The following is a 17263-nucleotide window of genomic DNA, read 5'->3' as shown; positions in this document are numbered from 1 at the left end:
ATTCCGTTCACATATATCCAAATATTTTTGGTATCGAGAAAAAATGTCAAGTCAGTTTGTCTTTGTACCGACTGTAAGATATTTCAGTTCAACGGAACTGTCCAAAAGTTTTGGGAATTGAGAAAAATTACAGGGGGCTAGCTTGCGGGAAAATTTCTAGCATATATGACATTGTATATAAATTTATAGTACGATCTAAACGTTTTAAACTAGTCGAGTCTTACAGTTTTAATTGGAGATTGGGCGGTCACCGGTTTCGGGTTGTCAAACCTTCGGTCAGTCGCAGAGAAATTGTGCAGCGATCCCTTCTCTAAATTCCACAAAACGTCTGCAGATGACTTAACAATCGACAGTCTGGATACCGGACTCACCGATCCCCGCGCAGCAGAAACTTTGTTGTTGAGCACAGTTCTGTCTTTGAGAAGAGAGGTAACTTGGGTTCAAATGGTCGACTTTAAATTGGGACGAATAAGACTGATGTGAGAATTTTTTACTTTCGGCAGGGTCGCTTAAGTTGTTTTCGCCGACTGTAATATCACCATTGAGAAGCTGGTGGTGATGTTGTAGTTTGCCGCCGGTTTCTGTTTGAAAGGGAAATTTGGACAAGCTCCGACACTAATTTGATGCGTTGAAGTCCCCAGGTGGAAATAGGGGTACGTGGGGAACTGGTTGACGATTGGGTAAAATTACCCCGATTGTCACGTGATCCAAATATCCCGCCGCCGTTATGCGCTCGTCCCTTGTGGGGCGCCACAATGTGGCCGCTCTAATCTCCAAACGAAAATAATTGAATCCAAATTCGTGAATTAATAAGAGATATTTCTCGGTAAATAACTCAGGCAATAGATAAATTTCGGCATTTTTTTATTGATCAGAACATCATACAACATATTTTATCATCTGCTAGTTTTTGGTACAAATCGGCGCAAGCTAGCCATAAGAACAGGTCGGTAATGTCCTTGAGACAAATTGCTATTTTTAGCGGTCAGCCTTAATCAAGGCTGAACCGAATTAGAACCAAAAAACAGTAAAAAACGGTCAAATGGGGATATAGCCCCTCGGGTCTACATGTTTTAAGGTCTGCATATGGGGGGACTCGAACCCGGTTGACCGGCGTGAGAGACTTGTCTCTAGGCCGCTCGGCCAACTGCGCTTGTTTTATATGTATTTATACTCTTGTTTTATATGCATCTATACTCTACATTTGCTTTGCAACAGCTTGCCTAAAAAAGGTGAAGTTCAAAAAAACTGTTTTTTGAAAAGTCGAATTATGGCGGGGAAATAGCCTTTGGTCAGCTATAAAACATTGCCACTATGAACTTTATTTATATCCCATGTTTAGGAACTAAAGATGGCTTTCCAATGACCCCTTGTTCATCATAATGCAAACTTTTGAGTAAATCGAAGTTGAGCCGATTTTTTTTTCGAGGTTACGGCTTTTTTACTCACTTTTACTTTTCTCATCTATTGGGTTTAGAAAGCTGAAATTGTGTAAGTGAACTCTTCATGAAGTTTAAAAAATAACCTCAATTAGTAAAAAGCTTTAAAAAATCTTTGGGTCACTCACGATCTTCAATTTTGGAGTGAACACTGATACTCTCGAACATGTCGTTCAATGAGAATAAACTTTACTGACGGATTTAATCTGAACGTCAAATCTATGAAAATTATTCCTCAAGAGTGTTTAATGCTTGTGAACTTTACATGAGTTGTATACTATATCTTAATGAAGAAAAAATGGAATAATTTTTTTTGGGTCGTTTTACGATCTTCAGTTTTGTAATGACAACTGATACAATCCAACATGCGTTCAATTAGGCGAAACTTCACTGACCTATTGAATCTGGACATAAAACCTTTTAGAGGGGTCCTTATCGATGTCTACTAAACTTTAGAAGGGTATCAGATAAAAATTTTGCATGAAAACATAATTTGCTGGCTTAAAAATGGTGAAGTTGAAAAAATATATATTTTTTGAAAAGTTAACTTTTTTTTTGGGGGGGGGGGGGGGGATAGCCTTTGGTCAGCTATAAAACATAACAGCTTTGAATTTTTTAATGTTCTATGTTTGTGCACTGAAGAGGGCTTTCCAATGACCCCTTGTTCATCATAATGCATTTTTTGAAAGCTGAGTAAATCGAAGTTGAGCCGATTTTTTTTAGGGGGTTAGGGCTTTTTTACTCAGTTTTAATTTTTTCATCTATTGGGTTTATAAAGCTGAAATTATGTTATTAAATTTTTCATGAAGCGTATAAAACAACCTCAATTAGTCAAGTTTAGAAAAATACTTGGGTCATTTCATGATCTTCAAATTTGGAGTGAATACTGATACTCTCGAACATGTCGTTCTATGAGAATAAACTTTACTGACGGATTTAATCTGAACGTCAAACCTATAAAAATTAAACCTCAAATGTGTCTAATGCACTTTACAGAAGTCTCAGACAAATTTTTAGCTTGAAAAGGCCCCATTTTGAGCGGTGATCACGATGGTGATTTTATTTTTAAGATTAAAAAAATTTTGTGAGCTGTTTTATGTTTTAACAATTTTACTTTCTAGCCCTATAAATGTCACTTTTTGGCAGTGAAAAGGAAATTTAGGTTTAGAATTTAACCCAAGATTGTTTTCAACGCTGAGTTTTTGATGCACGTCTCACGTCTACTCATTGATAAGAGCTTTCCAGCAAGCCCTTATTCGCTATAATGCGATTTCTAGAACTTGAGAAATTCAAATTTGAGCCAAGGTGAAATTCTTGGCTATGGCCATTTCGGCTCACTTTTGATTTTCTCATCACACCTTTGACAGGTAATGATGAAATAAGGCCTGTGAACTCTCCATGAGTTGTATACTATATATCTTAATGAAGAAAAAATGGAAAAAAAAGTTTTTTTGGGTCCTTCTACGATCTTAAAAATTTTCGAAAATTTGCCTTAAAAAATTTTAAATTCCCACCTCTGCAGTTGAGTATTGTCAGGATACTCTCAGGGGTTGCAAACTTTGGCTATAATTGCAACTGCTGAAATGCTTTTCAATTTCCGAGAAGATTTTCTGATTTATAAAAAGAGGGTTTTAAAATGCTGAGATTTAAAAATTTCACAAAATTGGGATTTTACTGCCTTATAGCTGGGTGCGCTGCCAGGGTAGTCTCAGAATTTGAACATTTTTCCTTCAATTTTAACTGCTCGTTTTATTTTACCTTCGGAGATATAACGATTTTTTTTGATTTTTCAAGTTATTAGAAAAGTTCAGTTTGAAAAGTTCACGAATATTAAAATTTCCACCCTTGTATTTTGATGTTGTCCGGATACTCTCAGGGGTTGCAAGTCTCGCCTCCAAATGCGACTGCTAAACTGATTTTTTCCAAGATATAACTTTAGTGAGGTCCTTTCAGGATAATCTCAGGCGTTTCAAATATTACATCCAAATATGAATGCTCAATTTCTTTTATAATCCGAGATTTTTTCTGAAGTTTTCAAATCTTTTCCGAAAATTTCGATACAAAGATTTTTTCACAAAACTTGAAGTTCGCTACCCTGTAGTTGGTTGCTGGCAGGGTTGTCACAGTCGTTAAAAAAGCTTCAGAAAATTTAGATTTGAGGATTCTCAAAGTTTAAAATTCCCACTATATAATTGGGTATAGCTCTATAAACGGGCTTTTTTTATTTAACAAAGTTTTCGGAAAACGGAAATATGAAAATGAGGTTTACTTGTGGTATGCAAACGGAAACATGAAAAGGAAACTCTCAGGAGGTTTACTTGTGGTCTCAAAAAACTGCTCAGCGCCTTTACTTTCCTAGATAGGACGTTTTCTTATTAGTTTTCAAGGCCTACTTTTCAATTTCTGTTTGCATAATTTTGCTTTTCTATATAACTTAAAAAAGCAATTTCTTTGTTAAATAATATGTTTGAAGCACCGGATGTGCTTCATGCGCTCGTTCGCTTAACTTGCCGCATCCTATCAACGCGTAGGACTGCCCAAGTCTAAACTTCGAGTGTGGAAAAGTGAGAGGTTTCGACAAAATCATTTTCGAGTTCATTTTGTTTAGCCGACTAATTTTCGTTCAAACGTTTGTTTCCGTTTATTTCTCCTGTCGCTAGGTTTTAGTTATTTGAGACATGTTAGGCGAAGTGGAAGTGAGGTAAATTAAAGTTTTTTTTTTTGAAAAATTGAGATGGGTCCAAATAAATGACGAATTTTATTCAGCTCATCTTCTGTTATTGGTATCGTATTTGTTAGATCTTGCGATAAGCCAGGGTATTTCAAGATTTTTTTTCCGTAAAGAACTTTATTCATAGACTTCGCACGCGAAAACGTGAAGTGTTTTACTTGCCGTATTATAAATCTATTATATATTTGAATGCGGGCTTCACTATCTCGCCATGTTTAAGTTTTTTCAACGTATTATTTTTGCGTGTTTAACAAAAGAATTTTTTTTCACGTTTAAGCCATATCGTATATTGCAATGGTTAAGATTTTCTTTTCGATTTTCTTGTTAGTTCGATTTTCCAGTGTTTATTTCACCAAGTTTGAAAGTATCAACCCAATAGTGAGATGCTGTCTGATTTCACCCGGATGTTGCGATATCGGCCTCCATATATCAATAAACAAATTCTTTTAGGTTACGAGATACGGCAATTTCGAGGTTTTTAAAAAATTTTTAGAAAAATTTAATTTTTTAAAGTTTCTGAAAATTTGAAATCCGCAACCCTGTAGTTGGGGGATGTCAGGGTACTCTCAGAGGTTGCGAATTTTGTCTTCAAATCTTATTTCTCAAATCCTTATAGTTTCCGAGATATGACTTTTTATATGGTTTTTCCAAAATTTTCTAAAAACTTAAGATTTAGAAAAAATTCAAAAACTTTGAAGACCTCAATCCTGTAGTTGGAAATTGTGAGGGGAATTTCAGGAGTTGCGAATCTTTCCTCTGTATATGACTGCTCAAATTCTTGTAGTTTTCGAGATTTGATGTTTTTTAGGATTTTTTAAAAAGACTTTTAAAAGAGCTTAGATATAAATAATTTCACAAAATTTGAAATTCCCACCTCTAAAATGAGGCTCTGTCAGGGTACTCTCAGGAGTTGTAAATTTTGTCTCCAAATATGACTTTTAAAATTTTTGTAGTTTTTGAGATCTGACGTTTAATGTGATTTTTTTTTCAAAAAGTTTTCAGAAAACTTAAATTTTATTTTGTTTCTTCTAAATTTGAATCTCCCAACCGTTTAGTTTGGGGCTGTCAGAGTACTCTCAAGGTCTCAGGTGTTGCGAATCTTGTCTCCAAATTTGACTGCTTAAGTCTTAGTAGTTTTCCAGATATGACGTTTTTTGTTATTAAAAAAAAATTTCAGAAAACTTGAATTTATTTGGGGGCTGTCAGAGTACTCTCAGGAATTGCGAATCTTGCCTCCGATTGTGGCTGCTCAAATCTTTTGGTTGTTTTCGAGATATGACGTTTTTTTCTGGTTTTTTCTAAAAAGTTTTTTTTTAGAGAACCTAATTTAAAGTTCCTCAAAATTTGAAATTCTCAACGCTGTAGTTGGGTACTGTAAGAGCTCTCTCAGGAGTTGCAATTCTTGCGTCCAAATGCGACTGCCCAATTAGTTTTAGATTCGGAGATGAGATGTTTTTTAATTTTTCAAAGATTTGAAAGTTTTTCAAAGATTTTAAATATAAACAACTTAATGGTTTTTAAAAATTTTGAAGTGAAAAAACTTGAATAGAAGTTTTTTCAAAATCAGCCCTGAAAGTCGGTGCTGTCAGAGTACTCTCAAAGGATGCTGATTTTATGTCCAACATTTTCGGTTTTTTTATGAGTTGTTAAAAGTTCGAAGCACCGGAGGTACGTTACAAGTTAAAATTTAAGTTTTATTCTGCGCCTTTGGCGCAGTGGTAAAACCCATGATTATGACGACAAAGATGTCTTTTTTTTAATTTCCGATTGCTGTTTGTATACTTTATTATAGTGCAGGTAATTGAGTCCCATTTTTGTAATTTTTTATAAAATTTTTTTGATTTGCCGACGATATCATAGTCATTGTATTTTGTATCGGGAGTCGTTAGTCATGTTCTTGGCTTCTTTTGAATGTTTTTTAAGCTGAGATGTTCATTCATATCGTACTTGCTTGTGCACGCGAGAGCAAGTGTCTTGAAATCGGGAGCTAGACTTTTTTCTCGTAATAACTTTTTCTTACAGTCAATAATAAATACAGGCAGTCATGTTCACTTGCTGTCATGATCAGTTTCTGTAGAATTCGAAGTATAACTAACTAGATTTGTTCGGTAGTAATTAATTTTTTGATTAATTAAAAAATTTCATGATTTCAGGTATGTTATGTGGCTGTGTTTTTTTTTGGCTTCCCGTTCAAAAAATGTGTTTTTATTGAGATTGAAACAGTTTTTACTGTAATTTACAGTTGTTCTGTAATTTGCAAATTTATCAAATTTGATTTTGAATATTTATTAACTCATATTTTTGAATATTTAATTACATAAGATTTTGAATACCTTCGGCACTGTGATTAAACCTATGCTTGAGACGACAAAGAGTGGTAGTTTGATTCCAGTGGGATATTTTTGACAATCTGAAAAATTTCGGAGCTTTTAGACTATCGTTGTCTGCTTATTTTTGTCGGCTTAGTTCTGCAGAAATGACTTTTTTGAAGGTTAGGCTTCTTTGTAGCAATCATTATGCTCCTTGTAAATTTTCTAATGGTGCAGGTAGTTTTAGTGAAGAATTTTACAATTTTTGATTAGTCTCTTTAATTGCTTGGAATCATGGTCATTCACTTTGTATTGCAAGTGGTGCGAAGCTCAGCTTCGCCGCTGTGTAATATGTATGATTTTTTTCTGGAATAATTTGGTTTTTGTATTGCCACTAATTTTTGATATTTTCTTTCGTTGCAAATTTTGATCGCGTTTTTTTTATTTCATCAAGTGGGAACTTTTCTTTGGATAAATTTTGCTTTCAGGTTGTTAAAAAACTAAAACTGAATGGTATTTTTGTTTCTAATTATTCTTCATCTGTATCTCTATTCTCTGTGTATTTTGCTCTAATTAATATCAGATTTTGCCAAACTGGCCAATTTCGCGAACATAGATAATCAAAATACACCTTCAAGGCGCAGCTGAATCTGTACACTTTTCTATTCGTTTCGAAGTTGATATACGTGCCAGTGATGGCTTAAGGATAATTATGAAGTGGCGTGTATTTGATAAGGTCACTCTATGCTTGTCGATTGACAGCAATTTCCTGATGGTAGATTCAAATGAGTTTATATAACACGCCTTATATGAAAGTTCTTATTGGACGATTAATAATCTTATTCGCCGCGTACTTTAGAGCGTATTCTTTCTGCTTCCAAGTACAGTTGATGTGAAGCATTATAATCTGTTACTCCGTCTGTGATAAGCATACAAGTATGATAGTTGGGTCCCTGAAATAGACATCAGTCCCTTCGGCAAATTTTTTTAAATACTTTAATGTTAATGGCAATAATTTTGACAATTATTTGTACCAGGTAACCAGCTATCATACTCATGTCTCGTAAATTCAAATTCTATATCAACCGTAAGTTTCTAGACTAGCGATGGATACCAATTGTATGACTGTTAGTCGCTTCATCATTGAGCGCCAACGGGAGGTTCCAGGAGCTACAGGAGAGTTCACAATCCTCCTCAGTTCCCTTCTAACGTCTTTTAAGTCAATCTCGAGTGCAGTAAACAGAGCGGGCATTCATCAGATTTACGGTCTGGCAGGTGACACAAACATTACCGGAGATGACCAGAAGAAGCTGGACGTACTGTCTAATGAAACTATGATTAACATGCTGGGTGCTTCGTACACTGTTTGTGGAATGGTTTCAGAGGAGAATAAGAACGTGATCAGAGTTCCACCCGCCAATGAGAAGCAGGGAAAATATATTGTGTGCTTTGACCCGCTGGACGGATCAAGTAACATTGAATGTCTCGCCTCTATTGGCTCCATATTTGGAATTTTGAAAAAGGTCAGTCGATTGCTAGTATTTGATTAAGTTGGCTTAGAATGCATGTTGCTCGAATAAACATCTACGTACGGAAAAAGGAACCTGATCATGAAACAAATCAGGCGTTTTGTTCCTCACTTTTGCTGCAAAAAATGTTTTTCCTTATTTGGCGACTAAAAATAGAAGCATTTTCCAGTTTCAGGTTTATACAAAGAACTCTTGGCAGACAGATTTTACCTTCTAGCAAATCAAGATTATACTTTTTTCACTGCGTTTCAAAATTTAAAGATTTGTATTATGGGCGCATAATAGGTCTTGAAAGTATCACCATCCGTTCGCTTATGTACACTAGTGATCAGCTTGGTGTATTATAACGAACCTTTTTTTTCTAACCTAACTCGCATATAAATGTGTTTATTAAAAGTGTTCACTTATTTGGAAAACTCTCTGTAGCATTGGAAATTGCATAAAATCTGTTCTCTGCTTTATTTGTGGCTAGTTTTTGCTGCCTATTAAGTTCCCGTGTCTGAGTGGTTAGTGTGTGAGACTCTTAATCTCTAGGTCACAGGTTGGAATCATAGACATATCCGAATATTTACTAATTGGAGGCCTATATCCAATTTTTCTTATTGCCCTTTATAGAGCTGCTTCTTAGTTCTCGCTAGTGTTTGCGAAGTGAAGCTTCGCCTCTGTGTGTAAAGATGGTGACCTTCTTTTATTAATTTGCAGCCCGATCCCTCCAAAGACTTCAAGGAGGCTGATGTTTTCCAACCTGGTGACAACTTTGTTGCCGCGGGATATACTCTGTACGGCAGTGCAACTATGCTAGTGCTGGCTCTCAAAGATGCCGGAGTACACGGATTCATGTATGATCCGGTAAGATCACGTTGCTGTTTTATACTATTACTGTTTCGACCACGTCACGAAGTGGCTGGAAGGAACGATCGAGTAGGTTGGGTTTTTTCCGCCCGATTGAAACTACCTCAAAAAAGCTCGTAAATGTTCAAGTGAAGTATTATATTGAAGACCTTTCAGCCATGATTCCGATTCCACATAAAATATGAAAAAATCTTACGAATTTATCTACTGTGATTTTCTTATTACCCTTACGATAAGCAGGGGTATTGCAATCGTGTGCAAGACTTTTTTTCCGTAAATATTTAAGTTCCTTGAATGATCATAATTAGAATTGGTAAGTTTCGATTCAGTTCATATTGAATTCAAATTTTTTTGCGTCTCCGGCACACTTGGGCTGGAAATTACGAGTGCGCCTGGTACGGCAATAGTCCTGGGTTCGAAACTGACAGAACCTGTTGTTTTTTTTAAACGGGAAATATTTCGCTGAAAAATTGTCAGCTTATTATTTTTCGCTTCAATTGCAACATCGTATTATTGTTTTTTGCTGTACTTTTTTCAAATTGTAGTTGCTTCTGGTCTTTTGATTGACTTCTGCTTTTTGCGTCGTTTCAAGGTAAACATAATGTTTATGCTCACTGGATCTCACACACAAATTGCCAAAATCTTTAAAGAAATAATCGCACATTTTGCTTTCGGCTTGACACGTGTCGGGCACAATTTATATCGGCTTAATGGTCTCATATTGCATTTTTTGACAAACTGAAAAATTTTGTATGTGCGTGTGTGTGTTTTGAGGGGTAGGGGGACTTGTTAACTTCTTTAAGTGATAAGGCTTGTTTTTTTCGGCCTAAAGAGTTTCTGCTAAAGTCTTTTCGGCTTTGTTACCGCTTGGAAATTTTTCTTCCGATGCAAATATCACGTGCTATTGTCCTGGCATGTTTTTGTTTTAAAACTAGCCTGATTCGTTTTGATATTTTGATAGATCTGTTTTTTTTCGAAATTTTCATTTTTTTTTCAGTTTAGCGGCTTTCTGGTTTTGTATCGGAAGTGTTGCGAAGCGCAGCTTCACCTCTGTGTTCTTTTTTTTTTACTATTACCCGTCATTTTTACAGTTTCGTCTCCTAAATCAATTGCCCTTTGCTGAAAAATCAACAACATGAAAGCTTTCGTAAATACTTCTTGTTTTATTTCGCTTTATTTTACAAGTCTAACCTAACTCGCCTAAAAGAGTGCTGAACAAATTTGCACTTTACCTGCATAGCCTTTAAGCATTGGCAATTTAATAGCATGTGTTTCATCCGTTTTTTCAGTGGCTATTATTTGAAAACAGTACGTTACTGTGATGCAGACACTTAGACATTAGGCCCTAACTCTGGGGTTTGAATCCCGTAGCGAGCAAGTTTTTTTATTTTTTCAAAGCTTGTTCATTCAAGTTTGCATTTCCTTGCGTTTTGAAGCCCTATTGATCATTTTTTTGCTTGTTTTTTAATTTGTTTTTGAATTGCTTTCTTCAATCATTGATATCTGAATATAAAGCTAATTTCAGTTATCCGGAAAACACGAACAAATTGTGTAAATTCGAACGCGTTTTTTTGCCAATTGAGTCAGGAGGAGACAAAAGATTAAAAAAACACAAGTTGTTAGAACTTCACCAGTATTAATTTGGGGCAATTTGTTTTGCATAAACCTCAACCAAAATTTTACCGCACAAATGGGCCTTTTTGGCTTCTTTTAGTTAATCAAGAATTAAGTTAAACTACCTAGTTAATTAGTAAGAACAATATATTACAAAAAACATAGCTCAAAAAATTCCTAAAAGGCCGAAATCATCAAAACTTCGCGCAAAACGTTGAGATTTGTTTCAAGGTAAGATTTTGAATTGTGTATTGTAAAACTGACCGTTTTCGGCTATCAAGCAAAAATATATTCTCTTATGCAGAGTTTTGGAGATTTTACTTTTCTAGAATTTCTTTCTTGCGTAATTTTCGATTAAATAAAAGAAGCCAAATGACCTTTTGTGCGATGAAGTTTTCATTGAGATTTTCACCCATATTAATACTCTTATTAATACAGGTAAAATTCTAAAGAGATTTTTTTTCACCTTATGTCGAATCCTGACTCAATTCGAGAAAAACGCGTTTGAATTTTTTGGTTTTGTTCGGATATTTTAAATCAGCATTGTATTCTATGCTGCTTGCATAGCAACTGGCTACTCTTCTTTCTACTGCTCTCTGCGTGCTGTTTGCAAACATGATTTTTCACTCAAACTCGGGTTCCAGCCAATACCATTCTTTTATTTGAACAAATCATTAGTTAATTGAATAAATATGCAAGTTAAATCGGTGGCTGTGCAAGTGCACAGCATGTTCCGACCACATTCAGAAAAATTCTTCAAATTACTAAGCTATTCCAATTAGTGTCGTTTCTTGGTGTAAGAAGAGAGCTATATAAACACCAGCAGAAAGTTATAAATTAGGGAAAATTTACAACAACTGTGATAGCAAACAAAAATTATCAAATTTAAAACTTTACACATTAGTTTTTCAATTTAGTTACATTTACGAGCTTCAGCGAGCGTAGTGCAGTAGTACAACTATTCTTTTTAAACATAATTAGCAACTTTTACTGCCAACTTTGGGACAATTTCACTGTTTTTTGGAGGACAGGGGACCTTAAATCTCCTGGTCGTAGGATCGATTCCGTCTCAGCAAAAATTTTTATTTTCAAGGCTTATTTGAACTTTTTGTTTCGATAATTTGAAAAGTAATGGCACAAATAATCATCGAACGGGTCGAGTGATATATATTAAAGCCTTTTCTATCGTGATTTTGAACGACTTTGAAATATTTGAAAAACCTCCTTCAGTGTTAAGAAAAACCGGTTTGAAGTTTTTCATAATTAATTTCAAACGAAAAAAGTGAGCGAGCAGGCTTGTTATGTTTTTCTCCCAAAAATTTTACCACAATTAATCAACGGAGTGCTTCGGGTGATATTGCATATGAAAGTCCTTTCAATCGTAACTCGAACAACAATTAAAAAATTCGAAAAGTTCTCCCAGTTTCCAGAAAAATTGGTTTTTGGATTTTGGTCTACTTTCGAGCAATTAAAGCTAGCGAGCAGGTTTGTTATAGAAGTAGAAGACATAAAATTTCACTAAGTTTATTTTTTTTCTCCATGCTTTTATCGTCATTTTTGCAGTAAAAAGAAACTCAAAACAATTTTGCAAAAAAAATGATAAAATTTTTTTTTGATTTTTTTAAAAAATTTTGATTGTGTTTTGTTCTTAGTCATTTTTTGACGAAAACCTTATCCCAATTTGCCTATTTTACTGTGAGCGTCGAATATATCTCATTTCAGGTTTGTTTTTTTTTTCAGGTCTTTCATCTGACCGCATACGAAAACAACACTAGTTTTAAAAAAAAACATGATAACTCAGGGTCATGTGTAGTTTCTATTTTTCGTGCAGTTCTTAATCAATTGGTTTGTTAGACTATAGGTGAGTTCGTTCTGACAGACCCGGACATGAAAATTCAACCGAAGGGCAAAATCTACAGTACTAACGAAGGAAACTACAAATACCTCAGCACTGGAGTTCAGAAGTACATAGACTCCAAGAAGTTTCCCGAGGTATGTTTAGTATTTTCTAATGCTTTGAGTGGTTATGTTCAAGATGTGGATCTTGAGTGGTAATTGAGTGAGAAAATTTCTAAATTTTGATTTTGTCAATAATTAGTTTTTGGCGTCCTTTATAAAGGTTTTGTGTGTTATATATATCATAATAGGGGACCTGTATGGTGCCAACGGGGTCGAATTCCTTCGAATCCCGACTCTGATTTAGTTGGTTTCATTTTTACACGAGCGCAGCGTAGTCTGATAATACGATACAACTTTTTTCCCAACTTAAGTAGCAAATAAATGTGCTGCTTTTGGTGGCACTTTTGATCAGTAGGCTGCATTAGCATCATAATACCATGTGATTTGAGATTTTATTAGTAATAAGCTAAGACAGTTGATGCTTTTTTAATTCCTCTATTGAACTGAACAAAGATATTTGTTTCATAACGGTATCTTAATTAATCAGAAATTTGTTAACTACTTAAATTCGCGAGATTTTTGAAATGCCTAGTTTACGCAATCTATTATTATATATTTAAATTATATATTTGAATGCGTGCTTCACTATCTCGCCATCTTTCAGCTTTTTCAACGTATTATTTTTGCATGTTTAACAAAAGATTTTTTTAACGTTGAAGCTATATCGTATATTGTGATAGTTAACGTTTTTTCGATATTCCAGCTTAAATTCAGTGTTAATTTCATGAAGTTGAAATTAGCAACCCAATAATTGGATATTTTCCCAGGTTTTGCGATTCTGGCCTCCATATATGAATAACCAAATTCTTTTAGTTTACGAGATAGGCAACTTTTGAGATTTTTTCAAAAAATTCTAGAAATTCAATTTTAAAAAAGTTCTTAATTTTTGAAATTCTCACCCTGTAGTTAGGTGTTCAGGGTACTCTCTGGGGTTACGAATTTCGCCTTCAATTATCACTTCTCAAATCCTTGTAGTTTTTGAGATATAACGTTTTTAATGATTTTTTCGAAAAATTTTCAAAAACTTAGATTTTAAAAAATTCCCAAAACGTTGAAGATCTCAATCCTGTTGTTGGATATTGTGAGGGTACTCTCAGAGGTTGCGAATCTTGCCTCTGATTATGGCTGCTCAAATCCTTATAGTTTTCGAGAAATGACTTTTTTTTGGTTTTTTCAAAATTTTTCCGAAAACTTAGATATAAAAATTTCACAAAACTTGAAATTACTATTTGTGTAGTGAGGCTTTTTCAGGGTACACTCAAGAGCTGTTAATTTCGTCGCCAAATATGACTGCTCAAATCCTTGTAGTTTTTGAGATTACGTTTTTTTATGATTTTATCCAAAATTTTCAAAAAAACACAAAAAATGTTATAAAGTTCCAAAACTTTGAAGAGCTCAATCCTGTTATTAGAATCTTTGAGGGTACTCTCAGGGGGTTGCGAATCTTGCCTCTGACTATGGCCGCTCAAATTCTAGTAGTTTTTGAGATATGATTTTTTTTATAGGATTTTTTTCTAAATTTTTCAGAGAACTTAGGTAAAAAAAAATTCACAAAACTTGAAATTATCATCTCTGTAGTGAGGCTCTGTCAGGATACTCTCTGGAGTTGCGATTTTTGCCTTCAAATAGGACTGCTCAAAGTCTTGCAGTTTTCCAGATATGACGTTTTTTGTGATTTTTTCAAAAACATTTTCATGAAAATTAAATTAATTTTTTTTTGAAAGTTTGAAATTCCTAACCTGTAGTTGGGGGCTGTCAGAGTAATCTCACGGGTTTAAAATTCGGCCTCCGTTTAAGAATGCCCAAGTCATTTTTGTTTAAAAGATACGACGATTTTTATGTTTTTTTGGTAATTTTCAGAAAACTCAAATTACAAAATATTTCGTGAAAGTGAAATATCCAACCCTGTAGTTGTATACTTTCAAAGATTGCGAATATTGCCATCAAAAAAACTGCTAAAATTTTGGTTGTTTCTGTGATGTGAATTTTTTCTGGTTTTCAAAAAAGATACCTCTTTTTTAGAAAACTTAACCTAAAGTTTCTCAAAATTTGAATTTCCAACGTTGTAGTTGGGTACTGTAAGAGTACTCTCAGGAGTTGCAAATCTTGCATCCAAATACAACTGCTCAATTGCTTTCGATTTCCCAGATGTGACGTTTGTTAATTCATTATAAACTTAGATATTAAAAAAAATGTCACAAATTTTTATGGTTTTTCAAAATTTGAATTAAAAAAACGAATGAAAAACTTTACAAATTTGAAGTTACTCTCAGGAGCTGCATATATTGCGTCCAAATGCGAGTGCTCAATTGCTTTTAGTTTCCCAGATGTGACGTTTTTTAGTTCATTTTAATTTTTCGAAGAACTTTTATAAAACTTCACAAAGTTTTATGGTTCTTCAAAATGTGTATAGAAAACTTGAAAAAAAAAAAACGTTGCAAAATTTTAAATTACGATCCCTGTAATTGGGTGCTGTCAGTGTACACTAAAAGAATAGTTTTTTGAGTTGTTGAAAATTTGAAGCACCGGAGGTGCGGTATCCGCTAGTTAAGTTTATTACAGTTCAAGTTATTACATGCAAAATTTGTTGTGCGTTTTATAGCTCTGAATTTTTGCAGTTTTTATGGTCTAGAGGTATCGACTTTCCCTGGGACGGCAAAGGTCCTAGATTTGAGTCTGTGTTATTGTTCTCAACTTATGTGGTTTTAAAAAAATCAGCCGGCCTATCGTTTGTCTGATTGTTTTGTCTTTGGTCTCCGGAAACTGAAGGATAACAATTAGACTTTCAGAATAACTTATGTTTTTCATGACTGTAATTTTATTTGCGGCTCAACGAGAGTTTACCCAAGCTTCGTCTGCTTAATAGCTGCTCGATAAATGTATTGCAATACTCAATACCCTTTCGATAAGCAAGCGTATTGCAATGGGGTAATAGAATTTTCCCCCGTAATTCACTTTTTTTCACAGAATGACTGCAATTTCGGTCCTCTCTACTTTCGTCAACGAGCAGAAAGATGGAGAACAGATAACGTTTGAGCATAGACTCCAAGAAGTTATGGCCGCTGTTATGGCATAGACGCCGACTTATGGCTGCTGTTTGTTTGTCAGTTTCATCAGAGTTTTTGTTAATACTGGTTGCAAGTTTACCAACTCCTATTTTAGTATATCAGTCTTTTTTCTTTTTTTTCTCTCCTTATTCGACTTGGTTTCGACTTGTAATATATCGACACATGGGCATTTTTTGAGAAATTATAGAAGCAAAAAATTTTACCCTAAGTTGAAAGTTTTTCTACAAAGAGTATTTGCTCCAAAAAAAGCAATGTATCTGCTAAAGAATTGTCAGATTTGTCACCGTTTCATTTGTTTCGATTCTTATTTAACATTTTTTTTAACTTCTTGGTATTCTTTTCTCAAAGAAATTTTTGTTTAAGACTAAATCAAGGCAAATTAAAGAAAATTTTAGTCGATCAATTTTTTCGAAGTCTTTCATCTCAATTTTTGTTTGTTTGTTTCTTCTGCTATATATGTGTCCTATGGCATATAGCGCGGTTCTTTGCTTCGCCTGCTCCGTAAAAAAGCCGAAGGTGCAGTCATTTCAGATCCAAGATTTTGGATAGTTTTGCAATTTTTGGTAATTTGAAATTTTTTGTTCGTGTTGTAGGCTCATTCTTTTTCTATCGCAAGTGATGCGAAGCTCTATTTCTCCTGTGCGTTTCATACTGCCGCTTGTATTGCTCTGTGCGTTTTCCATACCATGAACGTCACTCGACGCCGAGTTATCAAATCCTTGTTATGGTGTTCTTTGTTTTTGTGTTATAATTTTTTTTCTATTTTTTGGGCTTAGTTGCTGTCTTTTCATGTTTTTCCTGCTGGCTTGCGATTCTGCTTTTGTGAGGTATCATTGTTCTGTAAGTTATGCGAAACTTGGCCACGTCTGTAAGTTTTATTTATTGTTCCTGGTAAGTATTTTCTTCTTTTTCAGTTTTTTTTTTGAAATCAAATTGCTCTTCTAGCGTACCAGATTAATTTGCAATTTGCTGTCGTTCAACATAAAGTTTAAGAATTCAAAGTCTATATAAACTCAATCCAAATTTTAGTTTCTTTTATCATGAATTTTGTACATATTCTAGACCGGTGAGCCTTATGCTGCGCGATACATTGGCTCAATGGTAGCTGATTTACACCGAACCATTAAGTACGGAGGTATCTTCATGTACCCAAAGAATACCAAGGCCCCAAATGGCAAACTACGACTGCTCTACGAGTGCAATCCCATGGCATTCGTAGCTGAGCAAGCGGGAGGTGCTGCTTCGGAAGGCAGTGGACGTATCCTCGCAATAAAGCCAAAATCGATTCATGAAAGGGCGCCAATTTTTATTGGTTCTAAAGAGGATGTGGCGGAAATTGAGGACTTCATTAAGAAGTTCGATTCTTAGGAGGCACAAGCAATCTTGATCTTGAGTGTAGATGACCAATGTTGGCACCTTGGAATGCTGTTTAATGACTGGGGAATGTAATATGTTAAAAGTGATTTTTTGTGAAAGTGTTTCTCTACTTGGTGCTTGATTTGTGAATTTGTAGCCGGTGAATTTTAGAATGTTAAATTTATATTTTACTCATAGTTTTGTTTTGAAGATGATTCATATCAAAAGCTCTCATTGATTAAATTATGTTGCGCTCTGCGACATGTTACTTTTGTGTCAATCAAGGGTGTTGGACATGTTTCAATTCCTTAGAAAGTCTTTCAGGGTCATAGTTTTTTCTACCATGAAAACCGAAAACTACGCTCAATTTGGCGTTGGCTCCCAACGCAATGGTGAACCAATGAAA

At 34.6% G+C, this 17263-nt stretch overlaps 1 protein-coding gene across 4 annotated transcripts; it reads left to right on the top strand.

Moving 5' to 3' along the window:
* The first annotated feature begins 7283 nt into the window (after positions 1-7283).
* Positions 7284-17054, top strand: LOC134856550 (fructose-1,6-bisphosphatase 1-like). Of its 4 annotated transcripts, none has more exons than XM_063872838.1 (5): positions 7284-7415; positions 7579-8002; positions 8711-8857; positions 12329-12466; positions 16564-17054. In XM_063872838.1, exons 2-5 carry the CDS (start codon positions 7586-7588, stop codon positions 16867-16869), a joined length of 1008 nt encoding a protein of 335 aa, XP_063728908.1. In that variant the 5' UTR covers positions 7284-7415; positions 7579-7585; the 3' UTR covers positions 16870-17054. The 4 variants fall into 4 exon arrangements, with proteins under 4 accessions (XP_063728908.1, XP_063728902.1, XP_063728894.1 ...); XM_063872832.1 differs by having other exon boundaries at positions 7288-7415; positions 7572-8002; XM_063872824.1 differs by having other exon boundaries at positions 7292-7415; positions 7517-8002.
* The last annotated feature ends 209 nt before the right edge of the window (positions 17055-17263 follow it).

The sequence above is a fragment of the Symsagittifera roscoffensis genome, chromosome 1, assembly GCF_963678635.1.
Source record: "Symsagittifera roscoffensis chromosome 1, txSymRosc1.1, whole genome shotgun sequence".
In the NCBI taxonomy this organism is placed as follows: Eukaryota; Metazoa; Xenacoelomorpha; order Acoela; family Convolutidae; genus Symsagittifera; species Symsagittifera roscoffensis.
This window is presented reverse-complemented; position numbering and strand designations above follow the sequence as displayed.

Bases quoted from the DNA above. Each gene is read 5' to 3' on its own strand.
- LOC134856550 (XM_063872838.1), top strand. From the start codon at position 7,586: ATGGATACCAATTGTATGACTGTTAGTCGCTTCATCATTGAGCGCCAA. The intron at 8,003-8,710 runs GTCAGTCGATTG...ATTAATTTGCAG, and splicing joins TATTTGGAATTTTGAAAAAG to CCCGATCCCTCCAAAGACTT. The intron at 8,858-12,328 runs GTAAGATCACGT...TTGGTTTGTTAG, and splicing joins ACGGATTCATGTATGATCCG to ACTATAGGTGAGTTCGTTCT.